At 45.1% G+C, this 22,299-nt stretch overlaps 1 protein-coding gene across 1 annotated transcript in view; it reads right to left on the reverse strand.

The window, feature by feature from the left end:
• Window positions 1–4,503: 4,503 nt before the first annotated feature.
• TENM4 (teneurin transmembrane protein 4) overlaps window positions 4,504–22,299 on the reverse strand; it is a gene marked incomplete at its 5' end in the record, with an annotated part of 46,058 nt that continues 28,262 nt past the window's right edge. The window contains 3 exons of the mRNA XM_009579161.1: window positions 4,504–5,973; window positions 15,329–15,471; window positions 20,422–22,036. Coding sequence (XP_009577456.1) covers window positions 5,215–5,973; window positions 15,329–15,471; window positions 20,422–22,036 — 2,517 coding nt within the window. The remainder of the gene's footprint in view (window positions 5,974–15,328; window positions 15,472–20,421; window positions 22,037–22,299) is intronic.

Below are 22,299 nucleotides of genomic sequence, written 5' to 3' on the forward strand. Positions count from 1 at the left end.
CAGCAGTGCTGCCAGAGCAAGGAGATAAAGCAAATAAGATTTAACAAGCAACGCAATCTTTTTAGCTCCATTATTAACGTGATAGGTGCTTATTTCTCCTCCCCATTGAAAAAGCGTCTGTATGACTAACCGAGATCCCTGGCCCTGGTTTCAATTACGCAGAGATTGAACCAAAACAGACTGCTGTGCCGTAAATACGAGGGGGGCCCTCTCTGTAAATCGTAAAATTGAATTCTAAAATTTCATGTTAAGAGCCTTGTCTTTGCATAATGGATCGCACTGCCATCTATCACGGTGACACTTACAAGTCACAGCTGAAAAAGTACTTTATTAGATTTTTTTCTTTTTTTTTAACAATTTTGATTTATTCTGGTTACGCTGTCTGTATAATAGACTGAGCAGAATCTCACGCCGATCCCTACGCTCAATAAAGCATCTACAGATATATTACAGAAATCCCTCACTGTTTCTAAGTTACAGCCAAATGGTGTCTCGGGGACTGCTCCCAATCATCCATGTCTTTTAAACCCGAGTCAAGCATCGGGGCTCTTAACGACCTTCGTCTCATCGGCTCTCGCCTGGTGTTGTTTAGAGTTGTTGGCCCATTTTCATCGTGGCTCTGATCAATAGCTGTGATGACAAAGATATGATGAGCTGCGTGATTCCCTCCGGTCACCGCTGCTTAATGATTTTTCCAAGCTCCAATCTTCAGTTGAAAGGGAAAAAAAAAATAAAATAAAATAAAGAGCTCGGAGGAAACAAACGTTGTGGCATTTCTCGCCATACCAAATTAGTCTTGCTCCTCTTCGCTTGGACTGAGCACGCAGGATGTTTCTCAGCTGCAGAGCCCTCATGGCACTGGCTCATGTCTGGATACCACAGCAAATTGGTCCCATCGCTGTTGTTCCTTCAAATGGAGCATGTTTCGGTACCAGCACCAGCTAATGAGGGCTTGAGCTGTTGCTCCTTACCCACCGCTCACACCGGGAGCTGCAGCCCCTGCTCCAGACTGCTGGACTTTCTCCTCCGAGCTGTGAGCCTTGGCCACGATCCTTCTCACTGCCCTTCGGACTGGAGACAAGCCCAGAAGTTCAAAGTCATTTAAGCTACGCCTTTGCATTTTGAAGGGAAACTCCTTTTGGTGGAGGAGTGAGACCTCTTTTTAGGAGTCAAGAAAACAGTGACTTCTCAAAGTCAAGCCATAAAAGCACATGAGGCCACAGCGACATTTTCCCTTGGTGATGGTCTGGCATGCAGCTGGCCTTTGAAAGAGCATCTAGCGCAATGGCATAGGGGGGTTAGTGCCATGGGATTTCCACCCAGGACCTCCAAGCGCCAGAGAAGCGAGGATCTGCTACCCTCCTGCCCACGAGCAAAGCAAGAAGGGTTGGGCAGCCACAGCATGGCCCCATGGGGAGGCAAATGGGGCAAGGCAAGGGCTGGGAAGGGGCTACGGGGCCGTGAGTCGAGTGGAAATGCTTGTGGATAACGGAGTGAAGTCCCTTGAGAGGGCAAGGCTCCGCGCTCTTTGCGTTCACAGCCCATTAGAATCATAGAATCATAGAATCATTAAGGTTGGAAAAGACCTCCAAGATCATCAAGTCCAACCGTCAACCCAACACCACCCTGCCCACTAAACCATGTCCCTAAGCGCCTCATCTACATGTCTTTTAAATACTTCCAGGGAAGGTGACTTTCCACAGGAATGCATTTGGATCCTGTAGAAACAGCCTTTTTCACTAACAAAGGGTGAAATTTAGGCCTTTGGGACTGAAAATGTTTGTTTCTAGCTTTGCCATCTAGGTAAAGTGGAAAGGATGAAGGTTTCACAGAGGCTGAGGATTCAGGAACGCAGTAGCTGTCTTTGGACAGGTTTGTCCCCAACACCAGACAGCCCTCCCTTTTAATTTTTTTGGTTAAAGGCTTTGATAAAGAGAAGAGCAACACATACATATATATACTTTTACACATAGAATTTTTTTTCCCTTTTTTGACATAATGTCCGTAGTTCCCACGCAAGGGTGCAGGTCCAGGAGAAGACCCCCGCGGACCCAGCGGGCAGCCGGGCACAGTTGCATCCTACCGCTGCTTGAGGATGCTGAGAAATGCAACCCATGGCGCAGAACGGGATGGGTCCTGGGTCTAGGCATGCTGTACGTGTGCGGCGGGACCGTAAGACTCTTGAAAAACGGGTGAGCTCCTCAAAGTCATTAGCTCGTGTAATAACCTGAAGAGTCTGTGTAAGGCTGTTGAGGTGCCATCTCAGGCTGGCAGGGTTCCAGTAGGAATATTTCACACTCGAATTCCTCTCCTTGGCTGCACAGAAAGGTGGCCCATTTACTCTTGTACCACTCCTCTTAGCATTGTAACACATGGACAGGGATGGATATAGAAGCACCACTTCTCTTCGGAGCCACTCAGACGGGAGCAGTGTAAATGGGATGCACATTGAGCTCTCTCTGCACCGCAGGTCTTCACCGGGGTTATGCCTTTCGACCCAGCGTTCCAGAGCTCTGTTTTGCTCCGTGCATGCCCGTTTTAGACACTGAAAGCCATCGCAAGGTTGAGGTTCTGGGAGAGATTTGTCCTTGGTGTGACTTGGGGAGGGGGAAGCAGGGAGCTGGGTAGTGGGTAGCTGGGAAGAGGGTGCTGCCTGGTTTGAGTAGGTGGCAACTGCTGGTTTGGCTTATGCTGCCCTTAATCCCCACCAGTGCATCCTCAGGGCAACCGAGGCTTGCCAAGAGTTTGATAACAGCAATGCAGGCGGTAATGCCATGGCCTTTTAACCATCCCTGGCAGGCAGCTGCCCGAAGCAACTGCTTCCTTGCCAAAGCCTAGAGATGGCCGGGCCAATGCATCTCCTTCCAGCTGGCTCTGCCGGAGCCGGATACCCTTTCTAGCCCAGCTGCCTGCGATTCACTCCTGCCAAAGTAATAAAGGTTGAGAGCTGCAAGGGACGGTTCACAGTACAGCACCAGCATCGTCACCCTTGCTGCAAGCAGGAGGGACCACCAGAAGAAAATCAGGACCATACCGGTGGGTGGCCCCAACGTGGGTCAGCCCTGGAGCTCTACAGCCGCCAAAACTCTGGCCACGCAGCCGAAGGCATTAGGGATTGGGAATTGGAGGAGGAACAGTCTGTTGGGGGAATTTCCATCCCATCACCTTCCTCTTGGCAAGCACTCAGGAACAGACAGGCAAGGCAGACGGAGCTGGCAGCCGGCATCTACGGGGAAACCGCAATAGCACTGGGGCTGCCAACGTTTCGCTGCTCGAGGAGTGCGTGCCCAACACCCTCCCCCCGCTTTATCTTGGGCTGGAGCCTGCAGAGAAGTATCAGGCTGTGTTGGACGATGTCAGTGGTGGTGGCACGAGTGCAGAAGAGCTGGCTCTGGGGACACGGGTGCGTTGTAGGGCTCCGAGTAAGGAAACAGCCTTGACATGGATTTGCACGTCTCGGGTTATCTCTCTACAGAACCGGGAAGCAATAACGAAAGTCGATGGAATTAAAAAAAAAAAAAAATCAGGACTGAGATGTTCTGAGAGAGACACGGTGAGAGCTCTTAGAGTCAGGATACGTGCAGGTGTCAGTGTGACAGAGACGGCTATTTGGGACCGGGGTTGACCATCCCCAGCCGGAGCTCCAGCGAGAGGTGGGGTGACACCTCTGCCTGCAGGAATGGCCGCTCCTACCACAGGACTGTTTCAGGCAGGGAAGAGGATGCTAAGCTCATCTCCTCGTTCCCTTGAATTTCAAGGACTCTTGCAAATACCAGAGCATAGAGGTTATATGAATACAAATTACATTAGCATGCCGAGTAACTTTGTCAGCAGTTTCTTATTAAAGCACTTGGTCCTCTCCGTAGTGGGCATTTCCATTCAACCTCCCCCTTCTTCACTGCTAACAGTCAACTGGGCTCTCCGTTTAATTCGAGCTCGTGTAAGAAACAGTGAAAGGGTTGATTCTAATATTCCCCTTCTTGTCCCACCACGCACAAGCTGTTGCTACTTATTAAACATTTTAAAATCCCTGCTGCCAAAGTCCCCGGGAGACATTTATCTGCCATAGTCATAAACGACTTGCCAGCATGCTACTCAAAACTGCATTTCCCAGCCAATAAATACAAGCTCCAGAACCAGGAAAAACAGGGTTTGGCTTGCTCTAATTTTCAGTGGTATGTCACTGGGATACTATAACTACTTTTAAATTCAAATCAGCTTCCTAAAAAAATGAACTGGTTTTATCAGATACAGCACAGTGGACTGTTAAACACGTAGCCTCGTGTACTGAAACACTATACATTTAATGAAGTTATGCCATTAGCAAATGTACAACATGGGTGCATTAAATCCACCTATAGAACAGCTCTACATATGAGAGAGAGGATTTATTTTAGCTTTTCTCAATAGAGCAGGAGTCCCTTTCTTGGCTTTTGCTAGGTTTTTTTAACTAAAACCAGGATTTGCGCACACACAAAAAAACCCAAAAAGTATCTACTCTCATAATGAAAAAAGACTGATTTTTTTTCTTTTTTTATTCCAGTTCAGGAAGGAAGAGAATCATCTTGCAAGTTAATATAATCAGCTCCTTTGCCTCTATAATCTACTTCTGCTCAGCAGGAGCTCCCAAAAAAACACTTTTTGTCCCAAGTGAAACGTGAAAACTACTTGTAAGGTCTCTTTTGAGGCACATGATTTGGACGGTTGCTTTCGGAGTATCGGAATCAGCATTGTCTTCCATCTCCTTTCTTGTCGGGAAGACCTCTCCGGCACGCCGCGGGCTCCCCGTGTTTCGGGTGCAAGGCTATCTGTCCCTGCCCCAAATCAGAAAGGGTTAGGACGACACAAGTTAGCACAGACACCCATTTCGCACTTCACACCTAAGGACGTACGTTGACGACTCCCCACTTCAAATTCCTCACAAAGGGGGGAAAAAAAAAAAGAGGACAAGAGACAGTAAATTTCACTGTGATCACACTACGGCAAAATATACCTTCTGTTCATTGCAAAAAACGTGTGAAGGCCAAATTAAAGAGGAAAAAAAACAAGTATGTTGCATGAGTTACAGTGCAACCGTATTATTCCTTCTCTTTCTATTTTCCTCCCCCCCTGCCTTGTTCAGTTTAGAAAAAGGATTGAGTACAACACAGTCAGGTAAGTGGCCACAAAAGAGTAGCTGTCTTTGGCAAGAAGTCACCGCATCGACCCTCTCTGTCACCTTCTGCCCATTTCGCTCTGTCTCATGAAGTGGATGTTGTTGGCGCTGTCTGAGAGTTCGGGGTACTGCTCCACTGAGATCACAAAATAGCCGTCGTAGCCCTGTACCCGGCCCGTGTTTAGCACTTGTTGCTTCTCCCCTTCTGTCCACGAGCGAATACCCTCCTCCCCATCCCGCAGTCTCTGCTGTTCCCGGGACCAAGCTTGGGCAACGGCGCGCTGTCGGGCCAGCTCCAGGACGCGGGCCTTCTCCTCGTCCAAGGTGGTCCCGTAGCGAGTGTTTAGGCACAGCGCACCGTACTGGAGCTGGATGTCCGTGTAACGTCTAGTCCTTCCACTTAGCACTGTGTTGATCTGGGACACCGTCACATTCACGCCGTTTTCCAGGGTCCTCCGCCCGCCGCTGAGGCCCAAGATGGACAGGTCGCCCTCCGATGGCCCTTGCTTAATGAAATAATGCGTGTCCACTCCATCGATGGTGAAGTGCAAGTTCTCCAGGTAATGGGCGTTGTTCAGGATGGCTGCGATCCTCCGCCCATCCTCATTGGCCACACTGATAATGTCGGTGGCCACGCGCCCGTCCTTCATGGCGAATTTGACGCCTTTGCCGAAGATAGAGCCTCCGGAGGCAAAGTTCTTGTTCTTCTTGACCTGCCGGCACCCGGCGATGCTGGAGCTGTAGATCTGTTCGAAGCGCTCGAGAGTGACAAAGGCCTTCAGCTGCTTCTGCACTTCACATTGGACCCCCAAAATTGACTGAGCAGGGAGAGAAAGAAGAGAAAGACGTGTTAGAAGGAGAAGCGTGATGACCCAAAGGCATTATTAACATGCTGGAGACCAGCAGAACATCCTGGAAACATCTAATGAAGAGGTCCATGTTTTTTTTCCCCCTATCATCTTTTTTCAGATTTTTAATTCTTTTTAATGAGAGAGATATGTTGGCAGGTTATTCCCCCTGCTGTCATTTTTTCAATAAACTGAACTGTATTTAATCTCACAGACTGAAGGATGTAGAGGTAGAAAAGGATTTTTTGCCTCAGTGGTGTGAGGGTCTAGTTTGGACATGCAATTATTTTGTGCTTCAGTGTTCTTCACCTGCACATAAGAAATCATTTATCTTGTGGCTGTAATGCTTTATAAAATGCTTTCAGATTTTCTGTGAAAAAGCGTGGAAGTATTTGTAAAAGTTCCCTCTATTTTAACTTCCCTTTGTAACTCCTTGTGCCACTTTCAAAAGCTCTGCATCACAGGTATGACCCTCAAAGTGGCCATAACCCCTCAATATCCCATTTCAACCTGGCCAAAGCAGATTGTTCAAAACTCAAGGAACGCCCTAAATCCAGCTCCTATTTCCTGCAAACCCTCTACAATGCTCCAGGCTGCCTGAGCTAAGGCCAGCCACCCCTGATGCTCGAGTTTTGGCTTATACTGAAGCAAAATTGCTGAGAGACAACAGCCTGGATCATTTGCAGTCAGGTACAATACAAAGTCACTTTTGCTGTTAGCATATAATGGAGCAAGCACACAGCGAGTCAGCAGCTCATCATTACTGCAAAATGTCTTTGGAAATGCTCTCATCAATTCATGGCAGCGCAGGCTTCTTACAGACCTCTGCTCACGAACAATTATTTGCTCAAATTTCACAAAAGCAAGAGGATGCTACGACAAAACTCTCCTGGCACTGCCAACGGCTCAGTTCAATAATGTAATGACATCCAGGATTAAAAATAGGCTACAAAGAAAAGTTTGCTGCACTCCAATTATTTCGAGGAAATTTAACATCCATGAAGGATATTGCCTTAAACCGTCCACAAGCTAAAGGCTCACATCCTTTCCTGGGTGCGAGAAGACGGTTCAGACAATGCAAGGCATTTCAGCGTGGACCTCTCAACTAAGACTTGTAACATGGCAAGGGAAGGGGAAAAAACCCTCATTTCCATGGTGGCCATTTCCAGGGAAGGGTCTCAAAGCATTAAAGAAATAAAATGAAGGATTTAGCATTGCAACTCACTCAGAGGTTATGAGCAGTTTTGATCAATAAAGGAGAAAACTATAAGGGAACAGAGGTACGCAAGTTCAAGAGCACATTTTGGGTTGTAAAGCATTAAAGTGCCTAAGACCCAGGACTGACTTTTATTCCAAGTGCTAAGCAGGCTGGAGTAGCTCCTCCTTTTCCCCTGCTGATTGACAGCATAGTAGTTGGAGCAGGAACCAGTCGCTTATGAAAGAGGAGCTCTTTCTGGTTCTCCCCATACTGCCTGTGGGGGATCTTGCACACAGCCTACAGAGCGATATAATTAACAGACTGATAGGGAGCCGAGCTCAGCTCCCCTGCCAACTGCACAAGTGCTCTAATTATGCAAAAAACGGACATAATTAATGTAGATGTCACTCATGATGGACATGAAGCAATTAGGCTCCATGAAACACTGTTCTAAGTAAGTGTGTACTGCACAGACTTGGTTAGCCATTTCCTCTTCAGAGAGGTTTAAATCGGGAGGTGTTCTTCTCAGGAGCATCTCTTATGGATTGACTCTAGGTGGTCCTTCCCCACTACCCAAGCACACGATGTTGCTCTTCCAACTCGCCTCAGTAACTTCTACAAGTGATAGGAAAAGGCATTTCTCATTACTTATGTTGAGTCACCGATTGGTGTGAGCTCCTTCACTCGAGGTTGTAAATCAGGTCTTCTGCACTACATTGCTATGTCCTGTGGTCATTTATATATCACCATCTATATATATATCACCATGTTTACCAGCAGTTGAGTGATAAGGAATTAATTGCACTATCTACTGACTATTACCTTGCGGATGGGAGCTCTGGGAGGTCAGACATGGGCATGGGAGAATTATTCCCACCAGAAATCTCCCCTTCTATTTTGTCTTCATCGCCTTATTCTTGATGAGCTTCAAGAACTCTAGCACCTTTTCAATTCTGAGCAAATTATTAGGTATAGATTCCCTGTGAGTGCCTTCAAATTAGGGTGCCCCAACAAACCAGTGGGTCTGGACACCACTCCCTTGTCTTTTCTTCTGATCCCAAATGAAAAGTGAGTTTGCAATGAGCTCTGAAAACCTGCTGATGCTGCACAGTGATATGACAATGTACTGTGCTTTGGACAAGCAGGACATATGGTTTGTAACCATATGTTTATACTCCTAAATATAAAATAAATATTTTATAAACAATATAATGTTATCAAATTTTAAGAGTAAATACTGCTAAAGAGAGTGATACATTGTATTGCATTTCTTATCACTCACGCTAGATAATTTTTGTTTTAACTCCTTGTTTGGTTTTGGACTCCTCCAACTGCTTTCTCCAAGACATGTTTCCTAACTCTCCAGGTCATTTCTACCTAGCCTCAGTGCCAGGGATTTGTCTCGGACTTCTTTTACTTAGCTGAAGAGACATACTCTATAACGGGGTCAGGGAGCCTTGTGAGGACAACAGTTGTACAACAAAGTTTAAGGGTGGATGGAGTCCTAGGGTTTGCCATTAATTCAGGAAGGATTGTAGCCTGGTTGGCACACGCTGTGGTGTTACAGGTATCACAGACAACAACTGGCCCATGATCTACCTTCCCCAAGCTCCATAGCCCAGTACCTGAGACCTTCTGGTCTGAGGTAATTTTCAAATTTCCATTTTATGGTCAAATTCTCCATAGCTTTGAATTTCAGATCAGTAATTGCCCATGATAAAAGGCAACCCTGATTTTTAAAGTCTTTTTTTTTAACAATTTATGACCCAATAATAGAATACTGGACCTTTTATTGATCTTGTTACATATTACCTTTGTGATATTATATGACGTCATACAATTTCCACAGCTCCACTGTTCATATGGATGCCATTTAGAAAGAAAATAAGCAGCACTCGCCCCGCTCCTGGCAAGACTTGGAGGTTTAAGGGATTACGCATGATCTGACAGCAATGGCACTGTCAATTCCTGCCTAAGGACACCCACATAGGATACCAGGCCAACTGGCTTGTTGGTGTCCCCTTGGTCTCCACCCAGGACATCTCCTCCTCTATAATGGGAAAGCCTTTCTCATGTTGCAGGTGCAACTGTAGGTCTGTTACTGGCACTATTCCTGGTGGCTAAACCAGAGATTAAATGACTGACCAAAGACACATGACTGGGAGTCTCTTGACGTCCAGTCACGTGCCCGCTTAGAGACACTGTAGGTGGGAACTTTGTGAAGTTGGGGGCTGGAACCGCCTTCCTTGACAAAGAAACCTGTCAATCTGTGGCTGTCCCAGCCTTCTATGCACCTGCTTCTCATGCATACTGTAGTCAGTGTTGACTTCAAGACTATTTCAGTTGCCCGTACACAATTATACGGATGCCTAGTGTCATCCGAGATTCCCAAGGGTGCCTGCAGCATCCATACAGGGCTGTGAGAAACAGAAGCAGCTCTGGGAGATCTTTGCCCTTCTGGAGTAGCACCTGGAGGCCTCTTTGCCAGTAGAGGTTCCTTTATTGGCAAATGAATTGAGCCCCTACTTTGCACAGTCAATGGAGCCTAGAGTGTGGTTCTTCTTGGTCTAAAATTAATGCGTAGCAGGTGGTGTCAGCTCTTTGAGCATCACTGCCTGTACGGCTCAGATGTTGACAGACTGCAGTGGGTGCACACATCTAGCACACAGGGAGACACCTACATCTACGCCTCTTAGTCTTAAATTCAATCCTAGCCCCTAGCAGTTGGTTATCTGAACTGTCCTTTGGGCTCCACTGAAGAGTCACCCAAATGGGTGGTGTCGAACATAATTTTTAGCACTACAGGGAGCCCTGCTGTGGCACCAGTTGTTGCTCCAGAAGGGTGCAGGTAATCCCTGCTGGAGACATGAGGAAGTCCAGGAAACTCTAGGGTATTTCAAATGGCACCAGCAACCGAGTTCATTATAGATCTCTGCTGCCTATAATGGAAGCTTGGATACCAAGTTCACAGGCAGAGACCTAAATTTAGGTGTCTTAATCAGGAACAAAATCACATTCAAAGGGTTTTCTACTGGGGACTGGTTAATGGGCTCTCCCCATCTTTTGTCATGTAGGGAAGTAGAGCAGACACGTGCGACGCTGTAATGCTGAACATCGTCATCACTTAACTATTAAAATAACTAAACACATCTCTGTTATTTTGAAAATGAGCCCAGGATGACTTTGAAATTACTTTTTGAGTGCATTTCTTTGATAAAAGAGTGTATTTGGGAACAGCACTTTTTAAAAAGAAAAGCAAACACAACCAACAGAAGAAAAAACTCCAACAAATTCAGGCAAACCAGAGTACGCTAGCTTGTATGCTCTGCTCTGAATATAAAGGGGGTGGAGGCAAACAGATTATACGTAGTTCGAAGAGGCAGTGTATCCCTGACTTTGAAATTACCATTTCTGTTTCATCTTAGAACTCATTTTAATGAACTGGCAAGGAAGAGAAACAGAAAATTTCCATCAAGGCTGCACTGGCATGTGGTATTCTCTAAAAAATGCTGCTGCTTTTAGCAACTGTAAACCAAGGTATCTATAAAACCAGTTTTATGGCAGAAAGAAGGGAATTCATAGTTATTTTATTTCAATATTTGTTACTAGATGTGAGTGACAAATATGCTGGGTTTGTTTTTCCTCACAGTCTTTTTTAATCAGATGTCCTTAGGTGACATTTCACTTTATCTAGTAACAACCCATTGGAGAAAAGAGAACGACCTTCGTCATTTGTTCGCTGCTGCACAGAGCTCAAGAGAATGGCACATTACAAAAATCTCTGAATAGCCTCTTGCATTTTGCCGGCACCTCTTGAGGATTTGAAATACCATAGCCAGATACCATCATCTGTTGTTTTTAAATACTGCCTTCCAGTGTGAGACTGAAAGCTTTAATTTCCCATCAAGGATCCAAGATGTGAAATACGTGAACATGTTTCCAAGTTTCTCTATATCCTTGTGCCATTATACACAGATAGGTGTTTCTTTTACCACCATATGGCTTACAACGTAGAAAGCCACTTCTTCCAAAAGGCTTGGAAGTTATGACTTCTCTGAAATATTCTTTATCGTTAACTCCTTCCTATTTACGCCCTCGCTCTCTGTTAACAATCCATTCTTCAGAAACCAGCCTCTTCCCCCCGTTCCACCTGGTCATCACCTGAAGATGAGTCCCCATTTGGGTGTCCCCCACCAACTCCCAGCTGGTGGAGGCGCAGGAGGAGCCCATCAACCACAGCAGCCTACCAGGCCCCTACCCATCAGCACGGCTGCACTGCACGCCGGTTGGCTGAGAGGCAACTTGCTGCTTAGCAACCTGCCAACCACGAATGCAAGTGGGACAATGGAGGCGAGCGATTGGCCAGCAAGGCCAGTGCTGTAGATGCTGATTGGTTAGCAATGAGCAAAACACAAGTGCTAACTCTTGGGATTAGAGGACAGGTCTCTCCTCCACCCCACCAGTGTACACAGCTGCAGGGAGATAACGAGGTTGAGCTCATCAAGCAGATTTCCATCTGTGGGGAAATAAGAGGATTTGCCTCCTTCTCTTGCTCGTCTATTTTCATAAAACTTCAAGAGCTTAATGTCTTTGAGACTTCAACTCCCTTCCCCGCATCAGATCCAGTGACAACTGGCCACTACTTTTGCAAAACATAACTGATGGACAGACGTGCAGACAGCATGATGGCCCAAGCCCAGGACAAAGCACCCGCAATGTGAGGATGCCCTCCCTGAATGAGGAACACTGGCAGAGCCAGTCCCTCAAACAGATCATCCTTGGGAGAAGCTCTGCCAGAAAGCACAGCTCACTCCCTGGCTGAGCATCCTTTGTCGCCAAAACGCTGTTCCATAAGGGATGCTAAAAGCTGCTCCTCCAGCACAGCCTGTAATGGGCACTGCAGAAAACAGGACCCTTCCCGGAGGCAGAGTGCTCATGGGATGGAGGGAAGGGTAGTTAATAATATGATGTAGTTAACGATATAAGCGCCGACTCCAAAACGCCTCTCCCTGCAGATAGAGTTGTTCCGGCTCCAGCAATTACCTGACAGTTCAACAAGAGAAAAGAGAAAAGGAAAAAAAGAAAAAAAAAAGAAGAGAAATTGGATTCAGGTGCAGCAGCTCCATAATATGCCAGAGGTCACCCAGAGTCCCCTGGTGGCCAATAACACTGAACTTGTTCAACAAACAATTTAGTGACAGCCTCACAGTCGCAGGCAGGAGGGGGGCAAAGTGCTGCACAACAGAGTATTGGATTTTAAATGTCACTCCGGAGCTGCAGGGGGTTAGCGCGAGGTTTATGACATGCTGGCTGTTTCTGAGCTGGTGGATGCTCGGAGTCAGAATTATCTCTCCCATCTTCCAGCCCTGCAAGGCAAGTACCAACAATGTTTTGGAAGGAGATGCTAGGGCCCTCTGGTTATGCTCTCTGAAGAGATACGAAGCGGCCATTTACGTGGAGTTAGTTGCTTTGCTGTTGTGCTCCTGTTATTCATTCCTCTCTGATAAAAGAACTGGGCCACAGCTTTGATCAGCAAAGCCAGTGGAGTAACTCAAACTTATTTTGGTCTATCACAAGGAGGTATGTCAGCCAGAGAAACCAGGGATCGGAAGATGTGGTACATCATTCAGAGAATATCACTGGATTTCAAGCAGAATGGGCATTGTCCAGTGCCTTGTCCAGGCTATTTTGAAGTGACAAAAGAACTGGAGCTTCCTCCATATGCGCTGGAAGGCCATTTCACTGTTTGATCTATCTTATTGTCTGAAAATATTTCCTGGGCTTCCATTTAACTTTAATTCTATCATTTGCTATATGAACTTTTCAAAAGTTTATATCTTCTTTGACATGCTTCATCAATAAAGACAGATACAACCAGTAGGAAGGAGGGCTGGATTGTGTCTGGGAGCGTTTATGTGTGGCTGGAAGGGTTGGGAGCGAACAGAACTACATGTGAAACATCAGTGTTGAATGCACGGATAGGCTTAGGAGAAAATGGATCATATGTTCAGGTATCATATGCGAATGAATTTATTTTATGCAAATACATGCCTACAATATGCTGGATGTGACAGAAAGGAACGGAATCGTGCTCTATAGCATTCCAGAGCCACTCTTTATCACAGCATGATCCTGCAACTGTAGACTAAAATAAAAATGCTCATGTTTTGTTGCTGTCATAACACAGGGGAAGAATATGAAACAACCTGCAATGGTTAAATTCCACTTTCAACACTAGACTGTAAAGTGACTCATCTGGAAGCACGGTGGCTGCATAAAGACCTCTTTTACCAAGCAGGTCCCTGCACAGTCCTCACTGCAGCTTCTTGCTTTAAAAACCTGAAGGGGACACGGAGATTTTACTTCTTCTTATTGCTCATTCAGGCAGATTCACCTAAAATGGGTGGATGGAAGGGAGGGCTCCTTGGTTTTATTTCCAGTTCAGCTGCCTGTATAAGCAAGTGTCAGTCTTCATCTCAAGCTGTCACTCAAGTTACTTGGCTATTCAATAAGCCTAATAATAATAATGAACTAATAACAAAATAACGATATAATAATAATAACACCACCACCAATAATAATAATTTCTGTTGCGGTTCTGTGAGAGTTATTATCTACTGCGCATAACAATTTAGAGACAATCTTTTGTGCGGTCTCTGAATGAGCCTTCCCTGTTTGCCTTCTCCTGTACAGCTTTGCCTGGGAAGACTGTGTCACACCAGAGAGGAGGAAAAATCCTGAGGCTATTTCTCATTACAGAAATCATCTCTATTAGCATCTTATTGTTTAATCCAAGGAAGAGGGAATCAAAAAAGGAGTCTTTGAGCTCCAAAACACAATCGAGTGACTGCGGCGTAATGGTTTTCAAGCATCAACTCAGCCATGGTAGCAAAAGGCATAGTTCTTTTGGTCCCCCTCTATTATAAAGTGATATGTCTTAATATAAATTGCTCGTTGAAGTTGAAGCTGGTACATTTTAGCTCGTCTTCACCATAGCTATGAGGCTGAGTACCAGGGATGGGCTGACACATGACTATTTTATTAATCCACAGTATCTTGTTCATACCTCTGAGTGATACCTTTTGTGGCTGGGGAAACGTGACACTGTATTTTACCTCCTGGTTTAATATGTGTACAGGACCTCAAGAATCTGCTGCAGGACAGTGAGATTTCAGTGAACTCATACATAAAGAGGCTAGGAGGGCAGCTGGGATCAATTCCGCTTCCTACTGTTATCATTTTATTAGCAGAAATGTTAAGAGCATATCCTGATCTTCCCAAACACATTGGTGCCTCACTGCTCTCACGATGTTCGAATACACAGCGATAGCAAGCAGGAATTCAGACTAAAGAGGATTCAGACTAAACAGATGAAAGCAACCCCAGAATAAAATCAAGCCGGGAGATGAAAGAGTATCCTGAGAGGTAAATGACTTTTTCAAGGTCATACAACCGATAAGCAGTCGGGCTGGGAGTAACCCGGGGCTCTCAGATCCTGACCCAGTGTGCTAACCTCTAACAGCGCTGCCTCCATCTTTCAGCTGAATAATTCCCAGCAGGAAGAAAGGGGGAAACAATTAGGCTGTAAAAGCTTTTTTCTTGCCGATTTCACCATTGAATTTTGTGCCAGCATCTACCAAAATGGCTTGTGATGCAAGCCTGTTTTTAAAAGCAGGACATGGTGACGTGGGATTAAACGCAGTCAGGTAAAATGAAAGTTAACTATCAGCTAAAACTTCTTTCTGGTGAGACCCACTGCAGTGCAGAACAGCCTCCTAGGGAAGTACTGGGACTTGTTGTTTAAGACATTTTAAAACAGACTGAATAAGTTTCTAGAAAAAAAATTTTGTAGAAAATGATTCTGTATCAAGATTTGCTTTTTTTCACTTCCAAGAATCCAATGCAAAGGCCTTGAACTTAGCCTGCAACACGTTGTAACATGGACTACTCTTGCGGGAGAAAGAAACAGTAACACACCATTTCATTGAGCAACCACCAGAAAACACCACCGGAAAAAGCACCAGCGTATCTGGGAGAACAGGATGATAGAGGGTTTTTAAATAAAGATTGCAAGCGGATAGTATGCCGATAAGGGTGTGAGATACAGTATGGAGTTGCATGGATCACCTTGCTATTGTCCCATTCTTGGGTTTTCATCTGTGTGTGGATCAGCTCATAGGACGGCTCCATTGCATCCATGTCTGGCTTGGGGTAGCCGGGGATGACGTTGTGTAGCTGGAACCCAAAAGTGAGCAGCCAACTGTTGACATCTGGAATGGAAGAGAAGCATAAATCAGATTATCTGATCTCTCAAGCAGGGTTGCTCAGGAGAACGGCACGGAGAGGACCCTATGGTGCCTGGCACTGTAGCAGTCTGGCCAAAATGATGAGCGTCTACTTCATGTGAAGAGCACAAATCTTAATGGTCCTTGAAAGAACCGTGTGCCAAAGCTGGGCTTTCCACCTCCAACCGCAGTCCAATTCTGCACCTTCCCGGCTCTGAAACAGAAGCTTTGGCAGTGACCAAATGGCTCAAATCAAAGCCAACTCAGTGTCTGCCCTTTATCAGCAGGCATCAGGTACCGCGCTAAGGTGATGCAGGAGAAGCACAGGAACAACAATACACTAATGGAGGCTGAGATGCTCCAGCTGAACAGGAGGTGTCATCCAGTCCTACAGTCAGCTCTGAACATCTCAGCCACAGTAGTTCTCTTCCTGAGGACTCTGAAAGGGCCTGCAGGCTGAAGATTAAATTTAGAGCTATGTGAGCCAGAATACCAGGATATCCAGGATGAACAGTACGGTCATTTGGCAGATGCTCATGGAAGAGGCTCTGGACATATCCTCTGTTTTTTCTATGGCATTTCCACCTCAGTCCTGGGTTTCTTGGCATTTTTCATAAGAAGGTGTAAGTGTAAAGTCACATGTCATCTTTTATAGTGACATTTAAAATCAGCCTCCATGCTACCTGCAAGGTACAATATAAGCGTACAGATACAAGACTGCTTGGGTATCTTTCACAAACCCCGTAGAAGTCCACGGATGGTGAGAAAACTGCTGGCTACAAGCAATAAACTATTGTCCTATGCAAAAGGGGGACCACTGGCACTAAAGGGGTGTCGTGGTTTAACCTGGCAGGCAGCCAAATATCACGCAGCCGCTCCTCGCCCCCCCCGCCAGTGGGGCGGGGAGAGAATCAGAAGGGTGAGAGTGAGAAAAACTCGTGGGCTGAGATAAAGACAGTTTAATAGAACAGAAAAGGGAAAAGAATAATAATAGAATATACAAAATGAGTGATGCACAATGCAATTGCTCACCACCTGCCCTGACCGATAACCAAGTAGCGATCGGTACTTCCTGGATCACGCCTACCATTCATATACTGAGCATGACGTCACATGGTATGGAATACCCTATTGGCCAGCTGGGCTGGCTGTCCTGATTATGTTCCCTCCCATCTTGTGTACCTAGCTCAGTCAGTAGGCATGGGAGCTGAACGTCCTTGACTAGCAGGGTACTTAGCAACAACTGAAAACATCAGTGTGTTATCAACATTCTCCTCGTACTAAATCCAAAACACAGCACTAGGAAGAAATTTAACCCTATCCCAGCCGAAACCAGGACAAGGGGACATGATGGAAAACCCAGCCATCTGGGACATCATTCCTGCATTCACTTGACCGTACAGACTGCAAAGTCTTCCCTGACTTTGATTGCACAGCTATTAGGAATAGCAGCTGAATGTTAATCCGCTGGAGGAAATAATGATGAGGCTGGCTAACTCCTAGATCTGCCTGGGATCAGCATCGCTTCCCTTCTTAACTTCAGAGCATTTGATGATCTCACCTTGTTTGCCTTCACTGAACCCTAGAGAAGGACACACCTGCTACAACCCTCAAGCAACACGGTGTGCATTTGGCACATAAATAGCAAGTGCAAGAAAAAGAAAGGTATGAAGGTAAAGTTTAACTAATATCAGCTCCCAGGGGTCTTAAGTGTTTTCCGTGTAACCGGGATTGTGTTGGTGATTGCTCTGCTTCAAGCTGGACGTGCAAGGGGCTTGATTTTCATTTTGCTAAATTCAATAAATGCTGTTGAAGCAATCTGAAAAAGGGATCAATTTAAATAATCAAATATGCAGCTTTGAATATTTTTTCTCTATTCCCCATGAGCCTAAATGAGTGTTCTGAAGAGCTGGTCGGAAAAAAAATTATAGATGCAAGAGGCAAATAAGGCACTTCCAGATGACTGGAGAACCAGGAGCCAAACAAACGCACTATCTGTTGCTTGTTTTCTTACAGGCCAAAATGTTGAGATTGGGCAGATGTCCAAAAAGCCCTTGCGACAATCCATGTGGAAGGGGGAGGATTTCTGTAATAAAAACACTTCTGTTCACTCAATGTACAGATTGTTTTTGGAGTGTCTTTGAAACAGAGAGGTTGGGGGGAGGGAAAGAAATTAAAAGGGTCATTTGATTATTTTTTTGCTTAGCGCTACGCCAGCCTGCTTCCAAATCCTTCTCATGTGAAATGAAGACCTTTGATGTACATACTGTGGACCAGGTGGTCAGGAGAACAAAGTAAAACAGTGAAGGTCGGCATTGGTGCAGGAACCATTTTCCAAGCACTTCACAAATGTTAAAAAGGATACAGAGCAGGGATGCTGAACAGCCGAAAAATATGTGACATGTCTGGAAAGATTCTAGACAGGCTTTTTTTGCTACTGTTCAGAAAACTGACTTTCAAAACATTTGCAAACAGGAGTTTGTTCTTTTTGGGGAGAGGTGTTGGAATACCCAGAACAAAAAAAAAAACAAGCCCCAAAACATGGGAGGAAGGTGTGGAGCTGAGAAAACAGAGGGGAAAATATTAATTTGCCAAGAGGCAGTGACAACTTTTTTGACAGAAAAGTACATTTCACATCACAGAGGTTTTTTTCAGCTACAGTAACCCTGCCAACACATTTCACAGTAAATTCATTTGAGGGCAAAGAAAAAGAGTGCTTAATGCAGACACATGTAATGGAAATGTCAGTTCAATCCATCAGGATTGCTGAAGCTGGCAGCAAAGCTCTGTGCCATGGAGTGTACAATCGCTAAAATATTCATGTTTAACAATGGGCCTCTCAAAACTTAAATACCTGCTTCTCCTGCTCTCCCCTCTGCGTGCCTCCAGTTTGTACCCAGGAGCTCAGAAACCTCGTCGTTGGAGACCAAAGCGTGTGTCGTTCGTGGGTGCTGAGCTCCCCTAAGGACAGCGGGTCCCAGGGTGGGGATGGAGGGACAGAGAGTGGTTCCCTGTGCCCAAATCTGGGCAGATTTGGTTGTGATGACAAGGACGCTCTCATCGCAGGTCATGCCCACGAGGTGCCGGAAAGCTTCAGCAGAAAGACATGCCAGAGCAGCAGCCTAGCATCACGGCACTCATCCTGTTACATGACCTGTTTCTTCCATGCACTGGGAGAGGAGAAACTTAAAAAATGTATTTGGGGTCTGTATTCTTGAAAGACTGAAAATAGAACTTTTAAGATCATCAAAAAAGTTATTCGGTGTGTATAAAATATTAAAATATCAGATTTGGACATCTTGATGTTATCATCAGAGCTGGGTGGGAAGTTGTTCGCCTGTTCCAAGAAAGGACTGGAAATTTTGTCCTGTCTTAACTTGAGCAGGAAAATAAAAATCTGTTAATATATCACGAAGCAACTGTTCAAAAACTAGATCAGTTCAAGAATACAATTTCAAATGAAGATCTTTCATTTTGGTTTTGACTCCTTAATTTTTCTTTTCCAGTTTTCAGTCATGAGTTTACACTTGAAAAGGTTGTAAACCAAAAAGGAATTTTTCTTTTAGGCAATTTTGGAATTTGTCATTTAGACAATTTTGAGAGCTGTTTACAACATTTCTGCTGAGAAATCTCTCAAGCTCAACCCTCTCCCATAAACAAATTCAGTTTTGACAAACGAGCATTTTCTGATAGGAAAAGTTATCTCAAAGTATTCCCTGCCAGCCTTAATTATCAGAGTGAGGCCAACACACAGGATCTTAGTCTGCATCTTTTGGCATATTTTACTTCCCTCATGGCATCGTCTTCTCAGCTCTGGAGAAAACAACTTTTCACTAAAAAAAATACAATCTAATCCTTATGATTATTGCAGAAGAACCTGAAAGCACGAATCCTAATGGCCAGAAAAACAAGTGGAATAGAACAACCCAGGATTTTAATTTTGTACCATTTTTTGCTATTAAGCCAATCTTAGGGGAATGCAAATATTGTTGCACAAGGGAAAGTTGTGATAGACGCAGCAGGAGCATTTAAAAATTAGTTATATCTCCTTAAGAAGCACGTACATGTGATTTGTGATTGTGTCACCTGGTTTTCCAATGGGAACTATATAGAAAAGAGTCCCACCAAAACAGTCTTCTCGAACATTACTACCAGTGTTGCACAAAGTATGAATATAGGAAGGACATTTAACCTACAGAATGATTTTCTGTATAAAAAACATACCTAGAGCTCGTGTTATGGCCATTTTACAAAGTCCCAGGGGAAGCAGTTGAGAGGTTATGTCAAGCTGTGGGATAGGTATGCCCTAAAATCTGGCCTTTAAGTCTAACGCATCTGCTTTTATTGACTTTTAGCAGAAACTGTTAATTCTGTGGGGCAGATTAATTTTGAACTACATGGTTCCCGTAGCGTGCTCTGAAATGTCTGACTGTAACAAAAGATTTAAGTCGCTGTTGCCATTCTGCTAAAACAAATCTGCATGTCATTTGTTTAGTTGCAAATAAATCTCTAGGCAAAACTGTGTAAACAGAGCTGCCCCGCTACAAAGAGGAAGATTATCAGGACATTAATCGGTGGCTAAACTCGGGATATTTGAGGGAACGAAAAACTGGAAGCAAAATAAAGAGAACAAGCATCAAGGAAGAGGAAAGGAAACAGGTTTGGGAATTACAATCTCCATCTATGCTAATGAATTAGACATGCCCTGGACGAAAGCATCAAGGAAGAGGAAAGAAAACAGGTTTGGGAATTACAATCTCCATGTATGCTAATGAATTAGACATGCCCTGGACGTAGGCGTCAACTGGCAAAGAAAAGCTTGTGTCCATTACATTAAACACTGGAAAACCTCATGGTGACAAGGATACTGAGAGAGAAGAAACCTATTCACTGATGGCAAGCTTGTGAATATGTTAATTAATTTAAATGTCTTACCTGTCATGTAACATTTGATATCCTGAGAGTTACTAATGGGATTGTTGTTTTTGAACATATACAGGTTGAAAGGCATTATGTTATTGCTACTCAGATGCTTCCACATATCATGGTCTGGACTCGTCCACCGACCCGCTAGCACATCATAGTCTCTCCGTCCCATGTGGATAAGCTTTGTGAGGGGGTCATACAGTCCTCCGTGGTAGCCGATGATGATCTGGAAGTTGGGATTGGTGTCCATATAGATCTCCCCATATGCTGTGTACAGTATCTGCTTAATCATTAAGCCAGTCCCACTGAAGACAGCCAAAGGGGTGCCAATGTTATCGCAGGCTATGTAGAACTCATCACCGCTGCTGAGCTCCATTGCAAAGAGGTGACCTTGGAGGTCATAGTAGAGGGAGGTGATCTCGGAGCTTGAGTGGTTATATAGATGGGTGACCTTGGTTGGGTTGGTCAGGTCTGCGTAGAAGAACTGCAAGTGATGGCCGTGGCTGGTTTTGCTAGAGACTCTCCTTCCTAGGCCATCATAGCGGTATTTCACACTCCACCCACTAGCTTTATTGTAAGCTTTGATGAGCAGGCCAGCTGAATTGTACTCAAAAATATCATTGCCTCTTTGCTTCAGGAAGCCATCTTCATCCATTTTGTACTGCACATCCCCCAGTCTAGTGATCCTATCCCTAAGGTCGTACCTGAGCGGTGTAAGGCGGGCACTATTCCCCGGACTCAACAAATGGAGGTTTCCGTTTAGGTCATAGCTGTATCGCCAGAGTGGTTTGTCATTGATAGACACTGTCTGCAACTGGCCATCAGCATCATACTCATATGAGTACCTAGTTGTGTTTGCATAAGGGCCAACCTTCAGCTCTTTCTTAACCACTCTCCCCATGTTGTCATACTGCACAGTCATCCAGTACATCAGCGACCGGAATATCTCGTACTGGACCTCTTTCATCCTGCCATAGGCATCAAAATGCTTAGTGTGAGTCATGACAGCAGTGGTGATAATCTGGTTGATATCGTAGTAAATGACTCCGAATTTACCAAACTGCTCAGTTTTGCCTGACACATCATCGTACCTGTAGAGATCAATGGGTAAAGGTGTCTCGTTGATGACTGCTTGCATGCTGGTCACCCGAAAGCTGTTGTCGTAATTATAGTCAAAGCGTGCATTCACCATGCCTTCCTCAGTGAAGCGGAAAATCTGTCGATCAATGAGGGGTCCTATCTGTCTGTATCTGATTGTACATGTGAACCCTTCATTCTGCAAGTTTATGGTCTTCAGCATGCCAGCGGTTTCGTCATAAGTGAAACTGATCTTTGTGGTGTCGTAGAGCATCTCGGCTAACTTGGACAACTTTCCGTACTTGTAGATGACACGTCTCCCTGTGCCCAAGTACAAAGTGTGGAGAAGCTGCTCATCCTCTGTGAAATCCTGAATCACCGAGGCGTTGCCTTCTGGTGGCCGGTAGATATTCCTGTAGTAACCAATGGAGCGAATGGTTTCTAAAGTCTGACGGGCAACATTGGGCATGGTCACCGATGACAACCGGTCGTTCTTATCAAACTCAAAGATGTACTGTCTCTGGCTGTGAAGGAGCAGCACCATGGACTAGATGGGAAGGAGAAAAGTATAGATTATATTCCTGGTTTTCAGGCAAAATTATACTTATCTCTCAGAAAACCTGCAAGATTCTCCAATCCAAAGAGCAGGGCAAGTGAGATAAATCTCTGCGCCCATAGGATTAAACGGCGAGAGGTATGCAGCTGCACAGCACACCAAGTGTCCCTAAGTAGGAGCGGGTCAGAGGAAGAAGCAGTTAATGCAGTGAGGAAGGTCTAAGTTCAGAATGCTCAGTTGTTTGAATCAATACC

Source organism: Fulmarus glacialis, unplaced genomic scaffold (assembly GCF_000690835.1).
Source record: "Fulmarus glacialis isolate BGI_N327 unplaced genomic scaffold, ASM69083v1 scaffold5316, whole genome shotgun sequence".
NCBI lineage: Eukaryota > Metazoa > Chordata > Aves > Procellariiformes > Procellariidae > Fulmarus > Fulmarus glacialis.